The sequence below is a fragment of the Conger conger genome, chromosome 12, assembly GCF_963514075.1.
Source record: "Conger conger chromosome 12, fConCon1.1, whole genome shotgun sequence".
Taxonomy (NCBI): domain Eukaryota; kingdom Metazoa; phylum Chordata; class Actinopteri; order Anguilliformes; family Congridae; genus Conger; species Conger conger.
In genome coordinates this window covers 43,233,778-43,257,731 of record NC_083771.1, presented here as the reverse complement: position 1 = coordinate 43,257,731, position 23,954 = coordinate 43,233,778, and the positions used below count along the sequence as shown (strand labels likewise).

Sequence of the window (23,954 nt, the reverse complement as noted above, 5' to 3'; positions counted from 1 at the left end):
ACAGTCATTATTGCACATTTCTAGTAAAGGGTCTCGCTGAGGCGAGCATCTTTAATGTGTGACTTTGAAACGGGTCAGTCCTCTGTGAGAACAAGGCTGTGATGTGGTGTGCCTCAGACTTGAAACCACATGTTAGAGAGGACCCAGGGGACCTGACACAAGCTGAATGAGATTAGCCAAGGTCAACGCACTCAAGCGGTGAAATAATCATTTTGTTAACCGACTACATATTTTACGGGTGGGTAGTGATTGTGGCTAGGAGAGGTGGTGGTGGGAGTGTTAATGACAATATTGTTGAAACACCGACTGATTCTGAATGACCTTGACTGCAAGTCGCAAAGTCCCAAAGTTATAGCCACTTTACTCTTCATATGCATCTGGCTGACCAAGCCCATTTTCTAGACGTTCACGAGAAGTAAAGGGATGTCTAAATCAAGGAAATCGCAGATGCTGCAGAACCTTTTGTCATAACACAACTACAGCATGCACTGATTCGTGTTTACTGTACATAGAAGAGAGCGGATGAGTTTCTCCAGTTGAAGAGGTGAAAGATGTTATCCTTAAACCAACGCCTGAAGCTTTTCTGAAACGCAGTGCGCTCCAGTCAAATTCACATTCATTACTGAAGGTCAACCTGACGGACTTTCTCAGCAGCTTTCGTTACGAACGTTCTCAGGGCCGATCTTTTGTGGCAGAATCGCTTTGTTTCCCATCGTAGTGCAGAGAATGGGGAATAAGGCACCACCTGCACATCTTGGTTTGTTCAATTTTCTCAAGCAATCCCTATCCAGTTACTGAGTTCCTGTGAAAGTCAGGAGCAGATTATGACCTCACTTACCCCCCCAGTTAGAGCGAAAGCCCCTCTAATCACCCCACAAACATTAACATGGCTGCTGTGGGGTTGGAGTGGTGAGGACAGCACAAATGAATGGCCCTGTTTAGCCCTGGAGTAAATGGCCACTGAACGCTGTGTCACTGTTCCCATCTCAGGCCACTGACTGCGTGACCGTGTGTTTCTTTTCCTCTCTCCCCATGACAACGCTTTTTTTAAAAGCACACCGGGTCACGTGGGCTTCTGGCAGCTGTGGCCAGAAATAAGAGGCCACGTTATGTGGGCAGACTCTGATTTCCCGCAAACTTGTGCAGAGCAACCTGATTGGCCAATAACCGTGGGGTGCACTAGCTAACTACGGAGTGAAAGAATTACAGCCCTTTCCCCAATCCCAGCGAATTGCGGTTACATTTATGACACAAGTGTGGCAGGGTTTTAAACGGCCTATGAGAACAGCGGGTTACATTCTACTAAAAATACACATGTCTGTAGTTACATCATAAACATCATACGCAGCACAACACTGCCTAAAATGTACATTATGTACATGTTCTTATTCACCCTTTCCGCCTCCTTTATAGCACCGCAAAAACGTATTTGCCGCTATACGCATCCGCAGTCAATGTCAGCCTGAGGTTACAGGACTACTTATAATGGTCAAAGCTATTAATCACACGCTGGCACTTACTTTCTCTTGCAGAATAAATCACCCCGTGCTCTGCACGGGCGGAAAAAAAAGGCCGGGCAGAAAGACTAAGGGCCCGTGATCATTTAACACCGCACCCTGCCCGCTGACAGTTCAAGTACGAGGCAAGGAGTGTGCGGGCGGGCGCCAGAGCAGCGTAATTCTCCTAGCGCGTCGAAAATGTGCCTAATTGCTTTCTTATGTCCCTTAAATGAATCAGCCTTTAATTCTGTGCCTGGCGCACGGTGACTCCTCCGTGCTTTAACGCTCTGTGGATCTTGATAGCGCGCTCTTGATCAGGAGTGCAGAACACAACACATTGCTCACATTCCTCCTCTCTGGGGCCAGATGTTTTCTTCTTTTTTTTTTTTTTTTTGCTCAGTTACCCCCCACACTACTCTTTTGAGGCTTCCTTTAGGGGAGGGGGGGGTACGGATGTAACACAAGGCTTTATTTTTAATCTCAGGCCAGCTTTTAGAGTGCTTGTTTCTATTTTTATAATTCATTCCATTTTTCTTAATTAAGAGCAGGGAGAGCAGTGAATTCTGATCGGGAAGGTTCATACCTCTTAAAACGCAAGAATTGATCAAGTGAAGATCCAGCTGTTTATACGCCACAGGATATGTCTCGGATGTAAAAGGCAGGTTAGTGAGGAAGTATCTTGGCTCTAGCAAATGCAGTGCTGAAGGAATATCTCACCAAACCTGCTTATATGCTACAAGACTGACTGAAACCATAGAAATCGACACAATTGAGGTGCACATAAATGAAAAACATAAATAAATGGTTGACTATTAACGTATAAAGACAGACAATATTCAATGCTACTTGAAACAAACTAAGAGAGTATATAATTAAAAGGATGACATTGGCTCAGGAGGGTGGCACGGATGGTGCAGTGGGTAGCACTGCCGCCTCACAGAAAGGAGGTCCTGGGTTCGAATCCCCGTCGGCCGGGGGCCTCTCTGTGCGGAGTTTGCATGTTGCATGTTCTCCGGGTACTCCGGTTTCCTCCCACAGTCCAAAGACATGCAGGTTAGGCTGATTAGAGAGTCTAAATTGCCCATAGGTATGAGTGTGTGAGTGAATGGTGTGTGTGCCCTGCGATGGACTGGCAACCTGTCCAGGGTGCATTCCTGCCTTTTGCCCAATGTATGCTGGGATAGGCTCCAGCCCCCCTGCGACCCTGTTCAGGATAAGCGGGTTAAGATAATGAATTAACATTGGCTCAGGAGGTAGGTGCGGTCGTCTGGCAGTCGGAGGGTTGCCAGTTCGGTCCCCCGCCCTGGGTGTGTCGAAGTGTCCCTGACACTTAACCCCCAATTGCTCCCGACAAGCTGATTCGTGCCTTGCATGGCAGCATTTTGCCGTTGGCATGTGTGTGTGAGAATTAGAGGTATTAATTGTAAAGCTCTTTGGAAAGAAGCGCAAAATAAATGCAGGCCATTTAAAAAGAAAAAAAATTCATTGTTGGTAATTGTCATTCTTTAATATGGGTCAGGATGAGCTTTGATGTTGATCTTGTCATGGCAAAGCTAAGTTCAATGTAATAGTGTCACAAGATATGCAAAATTGTAATTCATGAACCATACATATACGCAAGGCTGGGAGTCCTCTTCATAAGCACTGAACACAGTTCCCTTTTTCCCTCTCCATCACTCTTTTCCAAGTGCATTCTGTTCAGCATTACTTTGTATTTTCCTTAGAGAGGCCATATAAAACAATGTGTTGAAACATTAAAAAAAAGAAAAAGATCACTTTTTGGAGCAAAACTGTTTTGTTTTTTGTATTTTCTGATTTGTTTTCATCACGAAGCTTTCAGGCATTCCTGTCTGCTTCATCAGTGCAGTCAGTGTTGCCAGACGTAAACATGGCCCTAAGTACATTTACAGCAACTGAACAAATTGTGCTTGGTAATTCTAACAGCAAATGGCCTTGGCTTATCATGCCAGATATCATTTCAGGGCCTGGATATGCACAGCTAAAAGCCTTCTAAATATCAAGCAGACAAATTAATGAATTAATTATGAGTTTTTTACTTTTTGATACATCCAATTTTGTGTTTTTATGCTAAATTAATACAGCATTCATAACACCAATTCATTAAGCTCCAGGGTATTGTTTTCTTTTAAAGAATGAATCCACCAGACCCCCACAAACACACGTTTAATATATTACATTACACTACATTATTGGCATTTGGCAGACGCTCTTATCCAGAGTGACGTACAGTTGATTAGACTAAGCAGGAGACAATCCTCCCCTGGAGCAATGCAGGGTTAGGGGCCTTGACTCAAGGGCCCAACGGCTGTGCTGATCTTATTGTGGCTACACTGGGATTAGAACCACCGACCTTGCGTGTCCCAGTCATTTACCTTAACCACTACGCTACAGGCCGCCCCGTTTATATAAACAGTGTGATTGTTATAATCGTGCTGCCAGAAATCTCTGGAGACCAGTTCCCTTCCTTACGATGTATAGTAAATGTTCAGGCCCCATATCCCACCATACTTCCCCACAACTGTCACCGTGAGTAATATAAAGCAACGTGAAACATGTTATATGCAATTGCATAAGTCAACCACTTGTAAATATCAGGCGTCTATCATAATCCATATGTGGAGCCAATCCAGAGGAACGTGCTCTGGCAAGTGAGTGGCTGCCAGAAACTACACTGGGGCATTCCATCAAAGAGGAAACTCGCTGTTGGAAAACGCTTGTATCCAAAACAAAAAACCTGAGGGGAATACATTTGCAGGAAAACATAAATTATGAACCGCAGTGTCTAAGAAATACGACTGGATACCTTTTCATTCTCCAGATTTTGAAATCTTTCAGAGAGAAGCTTGGTCTTCACCCGCGAAGCTAAAAATATCACTGTCGCCCGACGGGAGGATACAAAGCAGACTACAAACGAAGCAGACCAAATGCTTAAAAGGCAGTCTTCTAAAACGATCAGGTGGAAAAACTGCCACTATCAGCAGATTGTTTTCACACAGTACCAGAATTTCACTCCCTTGTCCAGTTTGCCTTTAATTGGATGGTGTGGCCCTGTTCCCAAAGCAGTTCAGATGTCTGGGGTTTCATGAAAGCCTAGCTACACCAAATTATCATTGGCAATTATTATATTCAATTATTTCGGACTGTTTTTAGACACTGCGGTGAGGGGAGTCTCAACTGAAAGGTGATATCCCTCAAAGGAACACTGTCGGTTGGAGGAAAACCATTACAGACACTGATTGTGCCCAATATTATATTATAACATTAACAAGACGAGCTCTGCTGGATAAAAACCATGTGCACTCAAAGTAGACCTGTACATTCATGAAGGGATTTAGGATCATGACTCATGCCATACAATTTAGTCTGGTAACTACAACCATCTTACGAAATACCTAGAAAATGATCATCTCATACATATAGATTGGTTTTACCCATGTTCAATAGCATCAAACTGTATGCATGAATGAAAACATATTTCTGACAGACTGTGCCACATATCAGCAATGAATTGAGGAGGAGAGCACTCTGACCACATTTAAACTGGTTTTTAAGTGCACCCAGATGTGTAGAGGAAGAACAATGTGCTTTAAATCTCTTTGCATCACGGGACACCACCATGTAAAGCATGCATTTTCTGTCTGGCGCACAGTCGACGTGTATTTACCAGCACAAACAGGCTGGCTGGTTTGCCCCCTGGTGTAATGTTTTGAGGGGGAGAAGGGAACCTTTCTGCTCACTGTGATGTGAGTACTCCCAGCCTCTGAGCAGATCTGCTCTGCATGCAGCCTGGAGGCCGGGGTGATCCAGGTTTCTGCTGCTCCCTGGCTGTGGAGGCCTCTTTCCCTGACTTACTGACCTGCCCAGGAGGGCAGTATTAAGAGTCTATTAAACAAACACTGCATGGCAGCTGGTGGTATTCAAACATTCACAATCAGAGCGGAATTTTCCAACCTGCTCCAGCAAACTGAAGACATACACCAGGGTTAAGTCCTGGGTTAAGAAATTTAGCAATTGTAATTCTACACTGTTGGGCATTGACATGAACAAAACCCTTGTACATATTCCAGAAACGACAACAGACAGCTGATGTGTGCTTTAAGGACATGATTTATGATTTATTCCTATTTTATTTTATTTGGAGAGTACCATTAAATATGCTCAAGGCCAAATCATGGCCCTGACCACATTGAAAGGAAGCTCAAATAAAATGCATAATTTGATGACTGATGGAAGTAGTCTAAGCTTTAACAAACTAAAAGCACAGCTGGACAAGGCTTCTAAATTCCTGAACGAACACAGATGATCACACTCCGAAAACTGCTATTCTTGTTTACGTGTGGGTTATGAATGGATAACTACTATCTTCTTCATAACACTGTTTTGTGCCACACAATTTCCTCAAACATTTTTTATCACATTTCACGCACTATATACATAGTGTATTTCACACTGCATTAAATTATGTGCTCCACCACATTTCTTTAGACACAACAGGAAACTTCTCTGGTAGTCTGTCACCCTACAGCCTCAGTGGCTTATCTAATATAAGTAGACAAAACATTTACCATATGTTAATATGGCTAGTAACAATATTTAACCCAGTTGAGTCTAACTTTCAGTCAGTTATTTCTCTGCAATACTTGTTTGAACTCCATTGACTGATTAGAATCCATCCAAGTAAATATAGGGACACTTTTCAGGGTCAGTACCAGATACCTATAACTCAATTAACAGTTGAACTGAACTCTGAGCCCCACATTAACTCCTTAGTCCCTAATTTTGACAGACAAATGGATTCTGTGTGATTTCCCAAGCAATGTCCCGGTCCAAAGCAAACAGCTGCCAGCATATTGAATTTGTACAAATGCTCTGCTTCATTTAATCCACAAGCCCTTTTCACTTTCCCATGTTTGAAAGCGTAGCCTATATTTCTGAGGTGAAGCCTCGCCAGATGTTTAAATGACATTACTGCCAGGACACACAGACACCGTGCAGCGTGCGAGAAGCAATAGACAACCCCAAGCCTGCATGCTGAGCCATTCTGGCTGTTCTCCATGTTTACTGAAAACACACACAATAACTGCGATATATCAAGATGCTATTTATCTGTTTATTTATTTAATAGCTGTGCTTTGTCTTAATAAAGACATCTGGGTTGCCTCAAATGTGGAGTTACATGTTCTAATCAGAATTTGTACATTTTAACCTATGGCTGGCAGTAAAGACAGTGTAAAGTCAACATCAGTATCATGCAAATGTTATGGTTACCTTTAAAAAGAACTCTTTCTTGGCTGCAGTGACAAACAATCCTTTCATCATCTTTCCTGTTTTTTTTTCTCCCCTTAATTATCCCCTGATTTCCACAAACATTGGGCAGAAAGTGTCTATAGGTGAAATGCAGGCAATGCCTCCACCATTTTGTTTCTTAAATCCAAAAGTTACTTTGTTCTCCTGCACCTAATATAGTTCTCAAACAGTTACAGTGCAGTGCTGAAAGTTTCTCCTGGTCAATTTAACGAAACACCCGGTACATTTGTTTTCTGATGACCCAGGAAATCACAGAGAGCATGTCTGTCCATAACTTGTTACACAGGGAGGCTACGTTTGCTCCTTTCAGTAACTCAAACCACACATCACCGGCCAGAGGCCAAGCAAAGAAAAAAAAACACAAAAACACAGGGTTACCACCAGTGACCTCAACACTGAAACCAAGGGAACGATACCCCAAAATAGACTTGGAACAACATAAGACTCTAACTAAGAAAGCTTTTTTAATGAATCAAATGGAAATCTAACGCAAGCGAAACTACTCTCCCCATAATAACGTACAGTGAATTGCAATGAGGAAAATATATGACGTATCCAGTATAATGACACAGACCGCGATTATTAAACAAACACACAAACAAACTGCACTTTATTCAAATGCATGCAGACAAAGTCCAGTCTGATTTCATATGCATGACCTTGGTATAAAAAATACAGATGATTTTATATAACCATATACAGTACACATAACAAACATACACAGGTATAAAATGCTTCTCATTTTACCAGCTAAACACCAGTAGTTGACTGCACCACTGTGTGAACTGCTTTAACAATAATCCCACTTTGGTTGTCAGATTTGTTTTTAAGTAGTGCAATTTTAAGTTTCTTTGGCAAAATAAGGCTGTTTTTAATAGCGGCAACACTGAAACTTTTTCCAATCACAGCAGCCATTTTACTCCAGGGCAAAAAATGTTTTTCTCATTTTCGGTATTCCTTCATCATTTTTGGACGATTTTGCAAGAGCGCATAAAAGCCAATGACTGGCACAGTGCTCAATCACAGAATCACAAGGTAACGGGAAAGAGCAATGCTTGAGTAAGAACAGCCAGACCAGCTAGACTGCCATGATATATCACCCCTTGTGAAAATCAGAACAGTAACGCATAATTAAGAGCTGGAACTAACTGACCAAATACTACAATTCAAGCGCATACTAAAAGCTGACAAAGGTGGGGGGGGGGGGGGGGGGGTGTCTTAAATGCCAAAAAGGACTTAAAGTGAAGCAGCTCTCAAAATATTTTAGTAATCAGAACAGACAGCCATTTGTAATACAGCCGTTTGGTATGGACATGTTTAACGATGCAAAGGAACATTTCCTTTGGCACAATGGGGTCCTGTAAGGCTAATACATTATCTTCTTTTTTTAAAATACAACAAAACATGACACGAAAAGATGCACAGTCACCTCTTGCAGGTGTGCCAGTATTCGCTTGTAAAGATGATTCAGTAGTGCAGTACAGATAAATACACATCTGTATACGTCATACGATGGTCCACTCATTTTTACATTGAATAGAAACCTGGCAAGCAGAATATTCATTGGAAATATTTACTCATCTCTGATGTGAACTTGCTCCATCACACGTAACATCAGCTAAATTACACTTTCAACTGATTGTGTAACAGATGTTTGACAAAACCCCCCCCCCAAAAAAAACACTCTAAACTCAATAATGCCTGGATTATAAACCAAAACAATGATCCTGGACTTTATCAATCTGTGCACCTTTTGTGCCAATTCTATATGGCCTCTGTTTATCCTCATGGAGGAGACATACAGCGATTGTCGGGGAGATGTAGCTAGTCATAATGTGCAAAACAAACCATAATAAAACACAGCCATAGTTTCAAATACATTTTTTTAATGAAAGTTGGAATTCCCTGTGAATTCTGACACACTGAGTCACACTGCTTCTGGCTTTCGAAATCTAACGAGTAAAGACACAAAGGCACGCAATCACTGTCGTAACGCCATTGCATTCTCTGTGAGTGTGTGCCGTTCATCTACATGTACAGCACATATCCTTTGAATAGAATACAAATGTATTCGCTAAGGCTTTTCTATTAAATGTAGATGTAATTGCAATGCGGTAAAGCGGAAAATGCATAACTCTCGTCTTATCGAGAACACACTGAACCTCTCTGTTTGATCATGAATGCAGTAACTCTACAATAGGAATCCATCCATCCATCCATTATCTTAACGCGCTTATCCTGAACAGGGTCGCAGGGGGGCTGGAGCCTATCCCAGCATACATTGGGCGAAAGGCAGGAATAAACCCTGGACAGGTCGCCAGTCCATCGCAGGGCACACACACCATTCACTCACACACTCATACCTACGGGCAATTTAGACTCTCCAATCAGCCTAACCTGCATGTCTTTGGACTGTGGGAGGAAACCGGAGTACCCGGAGGAAACCCGCGCAGACACGGGGAGGACATGCAAACTCCGCACAGAGAGGCCCCGGCCGACGGGTACAATTGGAATAGGGTAAGCAATTCCCTTAATGTCCCATGCATTTGAGGAGCCTTTCAGCGCATGAACATCAGACGACGTCTGCCAGGGTTCACCATAAACACCCCCGGCTGCTTGCCAGGCATCCACAGGCGATAGCCTGCCCTCAGGGGCAGACTGATACCAGATCTACTGAAGCAGGCTGCGCTGTGGAGAGTCCTCTGGCGTATCGTTGAGTTCATTTAGAAGTGCACACGGTTCAGATGGCACAGCGGGGAAGTGAAACTACAGCGTGACTGATGATCCAAAGATGGGAAAACGAGGCGACGAAAAACAACACCTCTCCCCATACCAATGCCACCAAACATCCCTCCTTCCAATGTTATTTTCTGGTAATACTTGTTTTATTATTTTAGAAGAATAGGATTAAGACTCAATTGTTCAATTAAGACTTAAATATAATTCAATTGTTCTTGTGAAGGGTTTACAGAATATATGAAGCTTAACATACTGTATCAGGACAGAATAGCACAGATAAATGAGGCTGATGTATTGGCCTTTAATGGCAGAGTAGATATGGGGGAATATCGCAGGCAGTCTTTGTGCTTAACTGAAACCTGACCCAGACTGTAAACTGAGAAGGAACTACATCCATCCCACCCCTGTTTTTGTGATCATAATGATAACATAACCTTCCATAACTACAGTTTGCACTGTAAAAAAAAAATATATATCAGTACATACAAACCAACAACTGGACGTCTGTGTATCTCACGATTTACAAGGCAAGCAGGGTTAAGGGTCTGCTCAAACAGGACTCTTAAACACTATTTCATAAACTGTGCCTGAATCTGATTACCAATAAAACAGAAACCTTATAGTATTCAAAAATCCAGAACCACATGGGGTAGTACTTTAACATACTGTGGTACTAACAAACTATTGTATAAAGGGTTATATAAGGACTGAGGGTGTTTTATTGTAATAGTTGTTTTTTTGCTCAGAACTAAACATTATTGTCCCTGCAGTTTCCAAAACGGTAATATTAAATCAGTTTTGCACAATGGGCAATTGTTTATCATCTCACAAAGTAAAATGATTAATACATGAGAATTTATATATTACAATTTGCTTGATGTTATTACAAATTATATCTTACTGAGATATCATTTTTAGGCACTCTTTGAAATTGATGGAATTGGAATATTATTATGTAGAGGAGCTTACAGCACATATGTAAGAATTTCTTAATTTCTCAGTCAACATCAGACCTGGGTCATATACATAATTGTTTTTGATTCAAATACTTTTCTATACTTTACTAAGCTTGTCTGGTGTTAATTACTACTGAAAATGTACAAACTCTGCCTTCTGGTCTTCTTAGTTTGCTCAATTGCATCAGGCAAGATCAATTACGCAAATGTATTTGAATCCAAAACAATTACATATTTCACCCAGGTCTGGTCAACATACCCCAAGGTTGAATTCCCACATTGGGATGGATTTTCTGGTCGGCATGGCTGTTTAGGAAACAGAAATTTGCTGAATGAATCAGCATCAGTAAACATCCCCCAAATGATACAGATGTTATGTAGGTACTGAACAACTTAATTATGGAATATTAGTGAACTGCTAATTACAAACTAGGAAAATTCCCAGTGGATATATCTGGATTAAATCATTTACAATATTACTGTGTAAGCAAGCTATTTATACTCATGAAGTCATTGTTTTTCTATAAAGTACTACAAAGTGCGTTTTGCATTAGAAATCTCATCCAAACCAATAGAAATGGCAAACAGATGTATTTTAATAGCTAGAAATCAAATTATTTACTATAATATGGAACAGTCCACAAATAGATGGAATATACCCAGAAAAGTCCAGAAAGTGTCATCCAACAAAATGCCATATGTACTTTATTGCAGTAAAAATGAATTATTGTAAAATAATATGTTTCTTAACTCAATGGCCTTGAAAGTATGCGTATTTGAAAAAGTGCATTTTACAAGATACTGTTTGACCACAAGAAAATGCTGCCTTACAAAATGAATGTTTTGAATGATACATAATATTCATTGTTCGTTATTGCTCACACACAGTACTTTCTCTAATGGCATTAGAAATGGCATTAATAAGGTGTTAAAATATGATGAAGTTGATGAACATGACAATATTTTATGACTAAATATAGATGAAAACCCATTAACGTAATCATTAAATGAAAGGCATCGTTAGAGAGGAAAAACTGTTCGGCAGGCTTCTCAAACTGCTTCCCCCATGGAGACCAGATTCATATGGGCCAGACATCTTCCACATGCAAAATATAAAATGTTGGAATACAATGTATTATACGTAATGCAAAGTAGGTACTTGTTCAACCCATAGGTGCAATTTACTGGGGGGGGGGTCTTGTCCCCTGTATTTTGGCCTGCATTCATAAACCTGAAAGTCCCAAATATTGCATATTTTTTATTTTGTTGTTTTATTTTGTTTTTAAGTACCAAAAACAATCCAGTCCAGTCCATTCTCCAGCGCCTCTGATGAGCTTTACCAAGAACAGGCTGTTTTAGTGATCTTTAGTGTCTTTAAGGCTTATTGATATCAACGAATCTCTGCTCTGACTGGATGGCTCCAACAAACTCAACATCGTCTGAGCGCTTGGATGTGTTCTGACTACAAGGTGGGCTGAAGCAACGTAGCGCCTTCAACTCCTTTATGATCCACGCAGCAAGGGAAATGTCTCTTTCAATACGGGACCTTTAACATAACCACATAACCCTCCCACCCGCACTCACAATACCCTACTGTATCCCACATGTGAAACTGAATTTACGCTCCTGGTTTAATGCACAGTCATTACTGCTTCAGCTATTGCTTAGTTATTCTATCAGACTGCATTTCTGATGCGTGTGGATAACATAGACAGACCTGAACACATACTCTATTTCTGATGTGTGTGGATAACATGGACAGACCTGAACACATACACTATTTCTGATGCCTCAGGATAACATGGACAGACCTGAACACATACACTATTTCTGATGCGTCTGAATAACATGGACAGACCTGAACACATACTCTATTTCTGATGCGTCTGAATAACATGGACAGACCTGAACACATACTCTATTTCTGATGCGTGTGGATAACATGGACAGACCTGAACACATACACTATTTCTGATGCGTGTGGATAACATGGACAGACCTGAACACATACTCTATTTCTGATGCGTGTGGATAACATGGACAGACCTGAACACATACTCTATTTCTGATGCGTGTGGATAACATGGACAGACCTGAACACATACTCTATTTCTGATGCGTGTGGATAACATGGACAGACCTGAACACATACACTATTTCTGATGCGTGTGGATAACATGGACAGACCTGAACACATACACTATTTCTGATGCGTGTGGATAACATGGACAGACCTGAACACATACTCTATTTCTGATGCGTCTGTATAACATGGCCAGACCTGAACACATACTCTATTTCTGATGCGTCTGTATAACATGGACAGACCTGAACACATACTCTATTTCTGATGCGTGTGGATAACATGGACAGACCTGAACACATACTCTATTTCTGATGCGTCTGTATAACATGGACAGACCTGAACACATACACTATTTCTGATGCCTCTGGATAACATGGACAGACCTGAACACATACACTATTTCTGATGCCTCTGGATAACATGGACAGACCTGAACACATACTCTATTTCTGATGCGTGTGGATAACATGGACAGACCTGAACACATACTCTATTTCTGATGCGTGTGAATAACATGGACAGACCTGAACACATACTCTATTTCTGATGCGCGTGGATAACATGGACAGGCCTGAACACATACTCTATTTCTGATGCCTCTGGATAACATGGACAGACCTGAACACATACACTGTTTCTGATGCGTCTGGATAACACCCTCTCAGTGATCCAAGGGTCAAGAGTATGTCTAGGTCAGACTACAGGCCCCACACCACCAGTATCCATGGACACCAATAAAAACGGTTTTGCTGAGCATGATACACAAAATTAATCAAGCTTATGCTAGTATCAAAACATGCAATACAACTTATAACATAAATGTGATGTTTTTTCTGTAAATCCTTATGGGAGCTACTGGCAGAAATGTGTGTATTTCTTTCACTGAGACATCACCATACGTTTGCTAAAGGAAGAAGTATCTAATAGCAATAACAGGTTTGTCTGTTTAAAAAGGTTAAAATCATACCTCTAAAGTAATATACTATCAAACATATCAAATTAAGACTTTATCAATAAGAATACAATTTAAATTTGCCTATAACTGCACATGGGTTGTGCTTTGTACATTTTCTAATTTTTTGCAGTCACCATTCTGTGACCATGCTAATGTCCATGCAATGTACATATTTCATCTGGTTTTCTTTCATTTATATATCAGTTATATTATGTGGATACTGCTCCCTATTACATTTATACTACGTAGACTTGAGATGGACAAGGCACTGGTAATATAAAATGGCTCCTTTAAAGCCAAAGCAAACATATCAAACCTGCATTTTACTATTTATTGGCCTAGAGTTACAGCAGCTATAAAGATGCAGCAACAATTTCACAATATTTTAACCGGGTTATGATCCCAATAAATAATTACACTGAAATGAGTGGAAATTTCCGGAGGCCCCAGCTACACGAGTTTATTCAGGAAAGCAACTAGATCGTAAAGATAAGGTAATGATGTAGCGTTGCTGAAATATTAGCAGTATTAATGCATGCTAACAGATTGTGATTAAATCGTGGTGCTAAGAACTTTCTTCATGTCTGTCTTCAAATCCACTCAGTTTCTCTGTTTAAGCTTTGGTCTTTATATAATATTGTAATGACTATTCAATTCTGTGAATCTTTCTCTTGCACTTTTACTAACTAATGAACTGCAAGTATTTTTGTTTCTTAAACAATGTACTGCCAAACAGTTTTTTTTGTAAGTCAACCTTCACAAAAACATGTTGACAGACGCCTTCTTGGCAGTTAGCTAGGCAGAGGAAAACAGAACTACCAAGAAACAAGCAAATTAAGTGAGCTCCTTAAATCTTCTTAAAAGACTCAGGGTTTGCATAATCACAGTTCTACCCTAGCAGGTAGAGAGAATGTTGGCTATGATGATGTATGGGACGTTACTTATTTACACCAGGGAAAAGGTCCGGGTATTTAATTAACTAAAGAATGTGGACAAACATATATTTGAGAACATCTTCCTGACCTTCAGGTACACCCATAATATTAGTTGCTGGTCTGACTTCGCACGTGCTGTGAGCAGTTAAATTCGGCTAAAAGTGTCGGCTTTATTAGACTTCCCCCTAACTGCTGTATTTCCTCTTTAAGCTGAACTGCTGTAAGATGCATTTAGGCTTCATGAAGAGCAGCAGGACAAGATGCCAAGCCGCCGATTGTGAAATGAACATACCGGCACTAGACATGCATCGCTCAGGAATGTTCCAGAATAACATAACCTCCTCCCCTGCACTTTCCAAGATAAGTCTCGTTAAGTAGTCAATGATTTTCTCAAGCAAGATGGCAGCGCTGTGTCTTCAATAAGCTACTGATCATTTCCTGGTCCTGAACAGGCTCTGACAATAAATTAGAACATTGCCTGTTATCCTATCTGGGGAAGAACAAGAGCTGTCATTTTTCTCCGACAGACAAGTCCCGGAATTAGGTGGGACGCAATTCATCAAAGTGACAGCTGAAAGCAGAGGCAGGCTTTCCACGTTAACCTCTACTGGAGTGTGGGAATTCTGAAATTCCCACTTAATGAAAACTGAGGCCACCTGTGGCTTTATAATGCACAAACGCACCCTTTACAGCACAAACATAGCATATATTCAGCAGCCTTTTGTATTAACATGCAAAAAAAGACTTTTTTTATTTTTAATGACTTACACATTTCATATCAACACAAGACAAGTTTGTTTTAGCAGCAGTCCTCCTTCATCGGATCCTTTAAACAAAACCTGACTAGGCCAGACCCTAGGACTTAACCATAGGCTTAACCCAGCCACCCCACTCACTCAAGAAAAGATCAGAGGGAGACAGTTATGATCCGTGAGCTACTGGAATAACTGCAGATAACTCCACATCATAAACAAAGTCTGCAAAGATTACAAGCCCAATCAATATACATCACTCAGGTTAACAGGGCCTGTCACAGAAAATGGTACGCCTTATTCATCAAAAGACTTGAAATTGAAGTAGAAACAAGAGGATATCAGAAACATATGAAAGATCATATGTAATACAGACATCTGTAATGTTTCTGGACACTTTATTGGATTCATAAGCATGGCCGTATATCCCTCAGTTGGAATTTCTGTCTAGTGAGCTCTTTAAAGTTTAGGTAATGAGATGGATGCCAGCAAATTACTGTTTAATATCTTCCAATCTGCCCACTTTCACCTTGGCGTTTGTTTGGCAGTTGTTAGTACGGGAGAAGTGGATTTCATTTCTTTCAAATTTCACTTGGTGGACGTAAAGGCAAAAGAGTAATTCAACAAGTAAACTGTATGTATCATGCTCCTGTTGCTGTAATTGTCATACATCATATTGTCTATGACTGGAATATCACACCTTGGCTTACTGTAGGTTTGAGCAACAACATCTGAAACATTTCAAGCATTTTATTTTAAAAAGTTGTATTTATCATTTGCTACTTATTATTATTGATTGCAGATTGTTAAATCTTGGTTGGTTCATCGTACATCGATGCTCTTCAAATGACATTCTGTTCATTGAACTAATCTGTCAGGAGAAGGCATGAAGGAGATGGCTGGGTAGGGATAGTGATGCACAATAAGTTTGTTAGCACCTTTTTGACATACACGGATAGGTACACAGAAAAAGAGTCTTTGTAAAATGAACTGAAAAGAGTATAATCCCCTTTATATGAGCCACAGGAATCCATAACCTTTTGAAGAGTTCAGTGTAGTTAATTATTTTGTTGGTTTTAATCGCATTTCCAAAAATAGCACATGATAAATCCTAATGTAAACATGGTCTTATCCACACAATTGAGTGTTTCAAGAATGTAACTAAATGCAGCTCTTGTGGTGCCTCACACATTCTCCACAAGTTAACAGATATACAAAACAAACAAAATTTGCATTTGAATTCCTCTGTGCTAAGATATATCATTCAAAGAAATGGCGTTTTGAGTGTATATCTGGTTAAAAAACCTTTTGTTGGTCATGCACATATGCAGTATATTAGATAAAATTGGCCAGTTGGCAATGCATAAGATGTGGTTTTAAGTGAATCACTGTTACAGTACAATGACATTGTGGGTAAGACAATGCCAAGACTTGAATTAAACACACCACAGATTTTATTTTACGTATGCATGTAATGCTCTTAGATTTGCTTCCATGGCTTTGTCCTGTGATAATTAGCTAATTCGATTTTTTTAAAGAATCAGATACTATCAGTGACAGACAGAAGCCTGCTATACCAATTTTAAACACTCTGAAAGTTTTCATCCAACTCTACATGCTATCGACATTGTATATCCCACTAGCTAATAAAGCTGGTTCCAGACACCATATGAATAAACATTGTTGGTCCGTGGTTGACCAATCCTGTGGTATGGGGAACATTTTAGCGTACCATATATACGTACCGCCTCACCAATTCGATAGTTTTCATGCATCCCACAGACTTTTTTAAGTTTGCAGGCAGTTGAATATCAAAATGTTAATGTAGCTGAGGTGCTCAGCGTGTGCACTGTGCAGACAGGTGGGGGGCGCCAATGAGTCGGTTTTTAAATTACACTGATAATATTCAAATGTGCCATTTCATGGAAAATCATTAAAGGAAAGTTACAGGACCTATGCCTGAGATTGCTTTAAAATTAAACAAAAAAATAGAACACAGTATACTTTCTGTTTCCCAATAGTCAAACTTCCTGGTACGCAGTTGCTCAATATATGAAGTGCAAAGCCTTTTAATAGAAGCAAAAACCAGCATTTTCGGTAATACATGTCATGTTGTTTAATGAGTAATATCTCACTAATAGAAAGCATCTGGATTTAGGATTTCATGAGAATTACTCACAGTAAATTGCCTAATACCTTTGACTAAGTCTTTCCTTAATATATCGTTCAGCAGTACCAAATGTGGTTCCCTGAGAACAATCCGTCTTACTTGTGGGTATCTGTGATACTCGTGTCTAATCAGTGCTGGAAAACGACGATAGACAACTGAACACAAGTCAGTAGATGTTGCTAGCCGGAAAATGTTTGGGCGAATGACCACACATGAATTTGATGTTATAGATGGAAAAATATTGTCATGTCAGTATCATTTTATTTTCTCTGAGTGTCGTCAACATGTTTGACGTGAACTTTTCTTCAACATTTGCTGTCATTTTCAAAATCTGAATCTGTATAACACACACATTGCCACGATTCGTCCTGTACAGCAAGGGGCTCCCAAGGCCCAGGGTTGTGTATAACTGAGTCACACAGGTTGGGAAAACTCATTTCACGTCAGCATGTAAATGGTAAATGGTTGGCATTTATATAGTGCCTTTATCCAAAGCGCTGTACAATTGATGCTTCTCATTCACCCATTCGTACACACGCTCACACACCAACGGCGATTGGCTGCCATGCACAGTGCCGACCAGCTTGTTAGGAGCATTTGGGGGTTAGGTGTCTTGCTCAGGGACACTTCGACACAGCCCGGGCGGGGGATCGAACCGGCAACCCTCCGACTGCCAGACGACTGCTCTTACTGCCTGAGCCATGTCACCCCATGTCAACCTAGTCAGCCTCATATGACTGTAGTGAGGCCTAGCACATACTATAACAAGTATGCTTAAGTTCAACCAAAATGTAGCGGAAATGTAGCGGAATTATATGTTTGTTTTCGCAAAAATATAATAATGAAAGAGATCTGGGAGGAGAAGCCTGTAAGCAGTGTTTTCATACATGTAATCCTTAAATGGTTTTCCTTTCGGTAACATCCTTTTTTTTATTCCTTATTCACATTTTTCGTCATTACATGTCTGAACAGCACTTATGCAACATAATAATAACCGTGAACTAAAGACTCGAATAGCCCTTCTCTCAGTCAGCCAGACACCAAACAATAACCACATAAAAAACAGAAAGAAACTGGATCCTGGAATCTCCTCAGACCTCATGGACATACCTCCCCTCACGTTACGATGTGGGCCTGAGTGAGGTGGTCAGGCCCACAGAAAGCAATCATCTTCTGTTTCTACGGTGATCCGGAATGCTAGAGCCACTCCATATTAATTACATTGACTTTGCTAATTACAGTAAACGTTCACAGAAAATACAGACATTGCAGAAATGAGGACGTTCTGTGAATGTTCAGGGTTTAAGGCTTTCCTTAAGGGTTTCATTTCTACACATTGTTTGGACATCACTAAGCTTGAAAAGGTTGAATTGCCTGTGGGATCCCCTAACCAAATTCCTGAAAAGTTCATTTTGGTAAACAAAGAAAAAAATAAAAAACATAACTCTACAAGATAGATCCTCTCAGTAAATCTGTGGCTTTGGTAGTCTCTTGACTTGAACATGCTTAAAGAGATATGTTTTACTGCTTGCAGTAAAAAAAATCTTCAGATAAATGAATGTGGTGTGCTGGCTCATGTCAGTGTTTTACCTAGAGCAGGATCCAGAGAAAAAACCCCCCTTGGTATTTACACATAATTTTTACAATAAACTGCTTGCCTTGAAATACCTCCATGTGTGTGTGTGTCTGATGGATATTTGTGTGTGTTTCTGCAGTGCTGTGTGTGTGTGTGTTTATGCGCGTGCATGAGCATGTGTGTGAGTTAAAAAGGGCTCATCATACAGTACCAAGAAACGACATAATTTTCAAGCACACCTAAAAAAACTTTAGCAGTGTGACAATGCTAACAGTGTGTTGCTCTCCTTTGCCAAATTTACTGACGTTTCTGTACCAAAGCTATATATTGAGAATCATGGGGAGACATGATATTCAGCAATCAATATCTGCAGGTGAGTGCTATCTTACACATACAGTAACTGCTAAACTATAGAATTCCCTCTTTCACATAAGAAACAATAGTTCTTACTGTACAGCTGTTTATTTTACCCGATTCCATTCAGAATTGGCTGCAAAAAGACTCAAATATTAACGTGGGCCATTATAAGCGGATAAGTCATCTTCGAGTTACTCTACGGACACAGTACCTCCACAAAAACGAAAAGAAAGGGATGGGCATTTTCAGTATTTTCATGTTTCGGGGAACTGCCGATATTTAATTGATTAACCGTTTTTTTTACTCCAGTAATAGACTGTACAATCATTCTACAATAGGCTGGACCACAGCCAGACCAATTAAAAGTCAGCATACGCACATTCATTATATAAATTACTGCACAACAGGGGCATTATTTCAGGAAACAAATTGGGACTTTTTGTGGTTGCACAAAAGAAAGCAGGTCTATATGAAAAATGAAGATCTCCAATCACATCTGATCTACTGCACAATTTGCTTGCTTAACTGCATCTCTTTTCTGACTGACATTATACTCAGTATGATGACTTCTATCTAGACTCATCCCTTTCTTTCCATTATTTCGCTCTCCGTCCGTCACATTGTGAGCTGCTTAGTCATCGGGGACATGTGACTGCGTTCTCACTCTGAAGACTCCACTCTATTGACTGTTATTGTGCTTTTCTGTGGAAATCCACCACAAACCTCAGTCATATTACACTACAGCAATATCTCTGATCACTAATAAGCGCTCCGTGTCTTTAATTTCAATCACGGAAAATTACAAAATCCCATTGCACAAAGCTTCTTTCTTCGTATCATGTTAGGGAGATTAAATGGAGATTAAAATAGATTTAATTGTACATACAGAACAAAAACAGACACACCAATCTGTTAACTACAGAGTATGCATTCTGCACAACCTGCAATCAAGAATTTCTAACAAAAACTGCACTTCAAGATCATTTAAATTACAGATCATGTGCGATCTTCAGAATGAATATGCAAGAGACATTTTAAATAATGTTGAACAATTGCAAATGTGCAAATTTGTTTTTGATCCAAATAAAAGTAACTGTAAAAAAGTAATAGTAATAGTGATATCCGATGACTAGAACTAGTGATATCCAATGGTATTTTTGTTAATCAAGGAGAGCTGAAAACATCTAGAGACCAAAGATCACTTGGAGGGGAGGTTTTCTACATCATCTCTGCTTTGGTTCAGCTTGCACCCCCCTCTGCTTTGTTTCACTCTCTTTATGTGAGGATGGAATCTATGAGTTTCTATTGAGACAAAGTTCACAATATATGAATATGGTGTTTTGGAAATTACTCAGATTTAAAGATGTCGATTATTATATTTTTATTATATCTTACGTACTAATACTGCAAGATACACGCTTTCTAAAAATCAACGGACAAACAAAATCGCATGAAATGAACGTGCTACAGGTTTGAGCCGTGCAATAAAACATCTGCAGTACATTCATGGCTTGCATTTCCAGCTTGAAGCCATTGTCTCCATGTTTTGTTTTGAAGCTGCACGATTGGGAAGCCAGCACATAAATGAAAAGAACAGTTTATTTCCTTACTGAACCAAGTTGGAAAGAATAGGCAGCATACTTTACATGTATCTCCATGACTGATTGTTAGTTAAGGAACACAGAGGAACAGGGGATCAGCTGTTTTTACATGCAAGTCTTGCCCTTTCAGAAACAAATGGATAAAAAAAAGTGCAATGTCAGAAAGGTTATCTGGGGTGACAGCCTTCCAGCTTTGATGAACTCCTTCAGATTTCTAACTTGTCAAAAATGCTGAACAGAATATTGTTATTAATTGGCATTTCACCAACAAGTGTGATGATAACTCACTAAGAGTGACACGTGTGTACAGAGCGTGATGTTAACAACACTATGGCTGCCAGGGTCCATGCATCATCCATACTGCTGTACACTCAACGCAGTACAGGAAAAAGTATGTAAGATACTACCAGATCAATTCCCTCATGTTAGCTTAATACAACAGAGACAGACGAAGGAGCGTTCTAATTAACCGCTACTCAACCTTTCCAAAGATGCTCTGGGAAGAAAGAAGATAAAGCGTGTTGTGTACAGGCCTTAGTGTGTGCCCTGGCATAGCCACACTGTGTGGGTTAATGTAACCTGACATATGTACGTCTGGCATACCTTCAGTTCAAGTATACTGCTCCATTGCAGTTGCTACATCAGACATTACACAAGTTAGCTCTAGTTAGCTCCTTAGTTAGATTATGCTTGTGCTGGATTGCTAGTTACTGTTGGTAAAAACCTTGCAAAATGTTTATATTTGTTTAAAAGCTGGAAAGGATTTTGATGCACATTTTGATGCACCTTACAGACTTTATTTTAAAGGGTATGCTATTGTCTAGGCAGAGAAAAGGACCATTGGGTAGGGCAAAATGAAAGCCAGCTGCAAACTTTGGAAAGCAAAATGTAAAAAAATGGCCAAATAATATCAATAGAAACTGAGAACTATGGACATATTGGACCATTATCAAGTTCCTTATGCAGAACCAGTAGGCTAGCTACATTTCCTGCCGACCTTGTGGTCTGTAACAGTACATGCTCCAGACTGCCAGTACGCATCCCCCACATAATTGGGAATAATATGCTGATGTGACGTACTCATGAGAGCACCAGATTCAGTCCATATATTCAATGAAGCATCCTTTCATTGTAGCTTTCTATTCATCACTGACCAGGGACAGCCAGTCTTACAGACCCATGCACTGAAGATTCCCCTCTGAAAGATTATTTACACCCGTCCCACTGGTGTGCCAAAACAATGTCGGAATCGGGGCGAATAAAAACCAAAGTTTATGACTGTCTGTTAACCCTCCCGTAGTTAGTCCCTCCCTGGCCACTTTTCTCAGCGACAGGGAACGATGCTAAACAAACGATGCATTAAATGTAGCAGACTGCCATTGATCACCATAGTTTTCACGTGCTCTGTTTCTTCAAGTCCCCGTAGCACTTGGTATTCTCACATACATGGAGTGGGACAGAATGGCATATTTGCCTGCAGAAACGCATGCAGCTGGAAGAGCCACTGATCTTGGTCACATCCCTGGGTGTGAGCTTGATATCTACATTAACACTTTAATTAGAGATGGGCAGATCACACATTCCTTAGAGAGCAAGTGCAGCACCTTCTCTTTTAGATGCATGCTGTATATTCTACACAGGGGGTCCACACATTTTTGGCAGAGGTTAAACAATAACAATACCATTAAACTGTTCTCTCCATAAACATGCTGTGTTGCAGGGTCAGCTGTTTCAATTTATACATAGGCAATCTATTTGGTTGCATTCATATTATATAAAGCATACAAAGTATTTGATATCAACACCGCAACAGTGTTAATAGTAACAAGCTATTTAGAATTATTTAAACGTACACAAAAGTACCCCGATTTGATAAATAGGCAAGAAAGCACATCATCTTGCAAACCGTGCACATCAAATCTGACAAGGTGGTAGTGTTGCATTGTCAAACACGGACCTACCTGTAGCATGTTGTCAATTCCCCCGTAGGTTTAATGCAAGGATATTTAGTTGTGACAATTTTATTTTCTGAGCAGACTTCTCTGTAAAGATATAAACCCTCAATTAGCCAAAACGGGTACAGTCATGCAGTACGTAAACACGTTTTTTTGTGTATGTATACAAGCCATTAATAATAGAAGATCGGTCTCATAACCTGCTCCATCAACACTGTGGGACCATCTGCTTTTAGCAAATCGAATGTTGTAAAACACTATACACACGAGCGCATATTTAGAGGAACATATCAAGGCGTGAAGCACATTTATAAAGTTGTACTACCTGTCCGCATCATCTTGTTCCTCTCTGTAAGTCCAAAGCAAGCCATTCGTAAAAAACGTAAACACTAAAACAGCCCTGAGAGTAATCTCTCCGTTCATATAACTCATTTCCCCAGATGCAGTACGCCAGTAGTATCCGTAGTCGCCCGAAACGCTGTAAAAACGTGTCCGCTGAAGTTACTGTACTTTAAATATGAGACACAACGTTTCGGGAAAGCGATTGGCTCGCGCCTGCAGCTGTTCCCCTCTAGATTCGAATTGCAACAGCACTGTCTACCCAGCCTTGTTTGGACGGACTTCAGAAGGCTCATGTGAATTATCAGCTGGTTTCTAAAACGAAGGTGACACCCCAGACAAAAAAAAAAGACAATGAAAAATAGTTGCCAGTTGTCAAGTAACCCATAAGCAGTAACATAGGTTATTCCAGTGCTTTGCGGTACATTTCCGACACTCTCAGAAAAAAGGGCTTTTTGGCTTGTCACCCAAAAAAAAGGAACCTTTTTTTTTTGCTTTATGGAACCCTCTATCATTCATAAGTCTGAAAGAGACAAAGAACAATTTTCCCTACAAAGAACCCTTGAACTAGTTAGGATTCTTCTGAGGAGAGTGTATTATATCCCACACCTGTAGTCAAGCAGAGAATATGTAATGACTTTGCATGAAACTCCCCCCCCCATCCCCCTTAAAAAAAAAAAAAATAATAATAATAATAATAATAAAA

General features: G+C 40.2%; 1 protein-coding gene across 1 annotated transcript in view; it reads right to left on the bottom strand.

The window, feature by feature from the left end:
* Positions 1 to 23,476, bottom strand: part of ccbe1 (collagen and calcium binding EGF domains 1) — a 44,481-nt gene extending 21,005 nt beyond the window's left edge. Inside the window, exons 1-2 of the mRNA XM_061263789.1 lie at positions 23,235 to 23,476; positions 22,916 to 22,996 (exon numbers count right to left, since the gene is read on the bottom strand). Coding sequence (XP_061119773.1) covers positions 22,916 to 22,996; positions 23,235 to 23,341 — 188 coding nt within the window. The 5' untranslated portion in view covers positions 23,342 to 23,476. The remainder of the gene's footprint in view (positions 1 to 22,915; positions 22,997 to 23,234) is intronic.
* Positions 23,477 to 23,954: the final 478 nt, after the last annotated feature.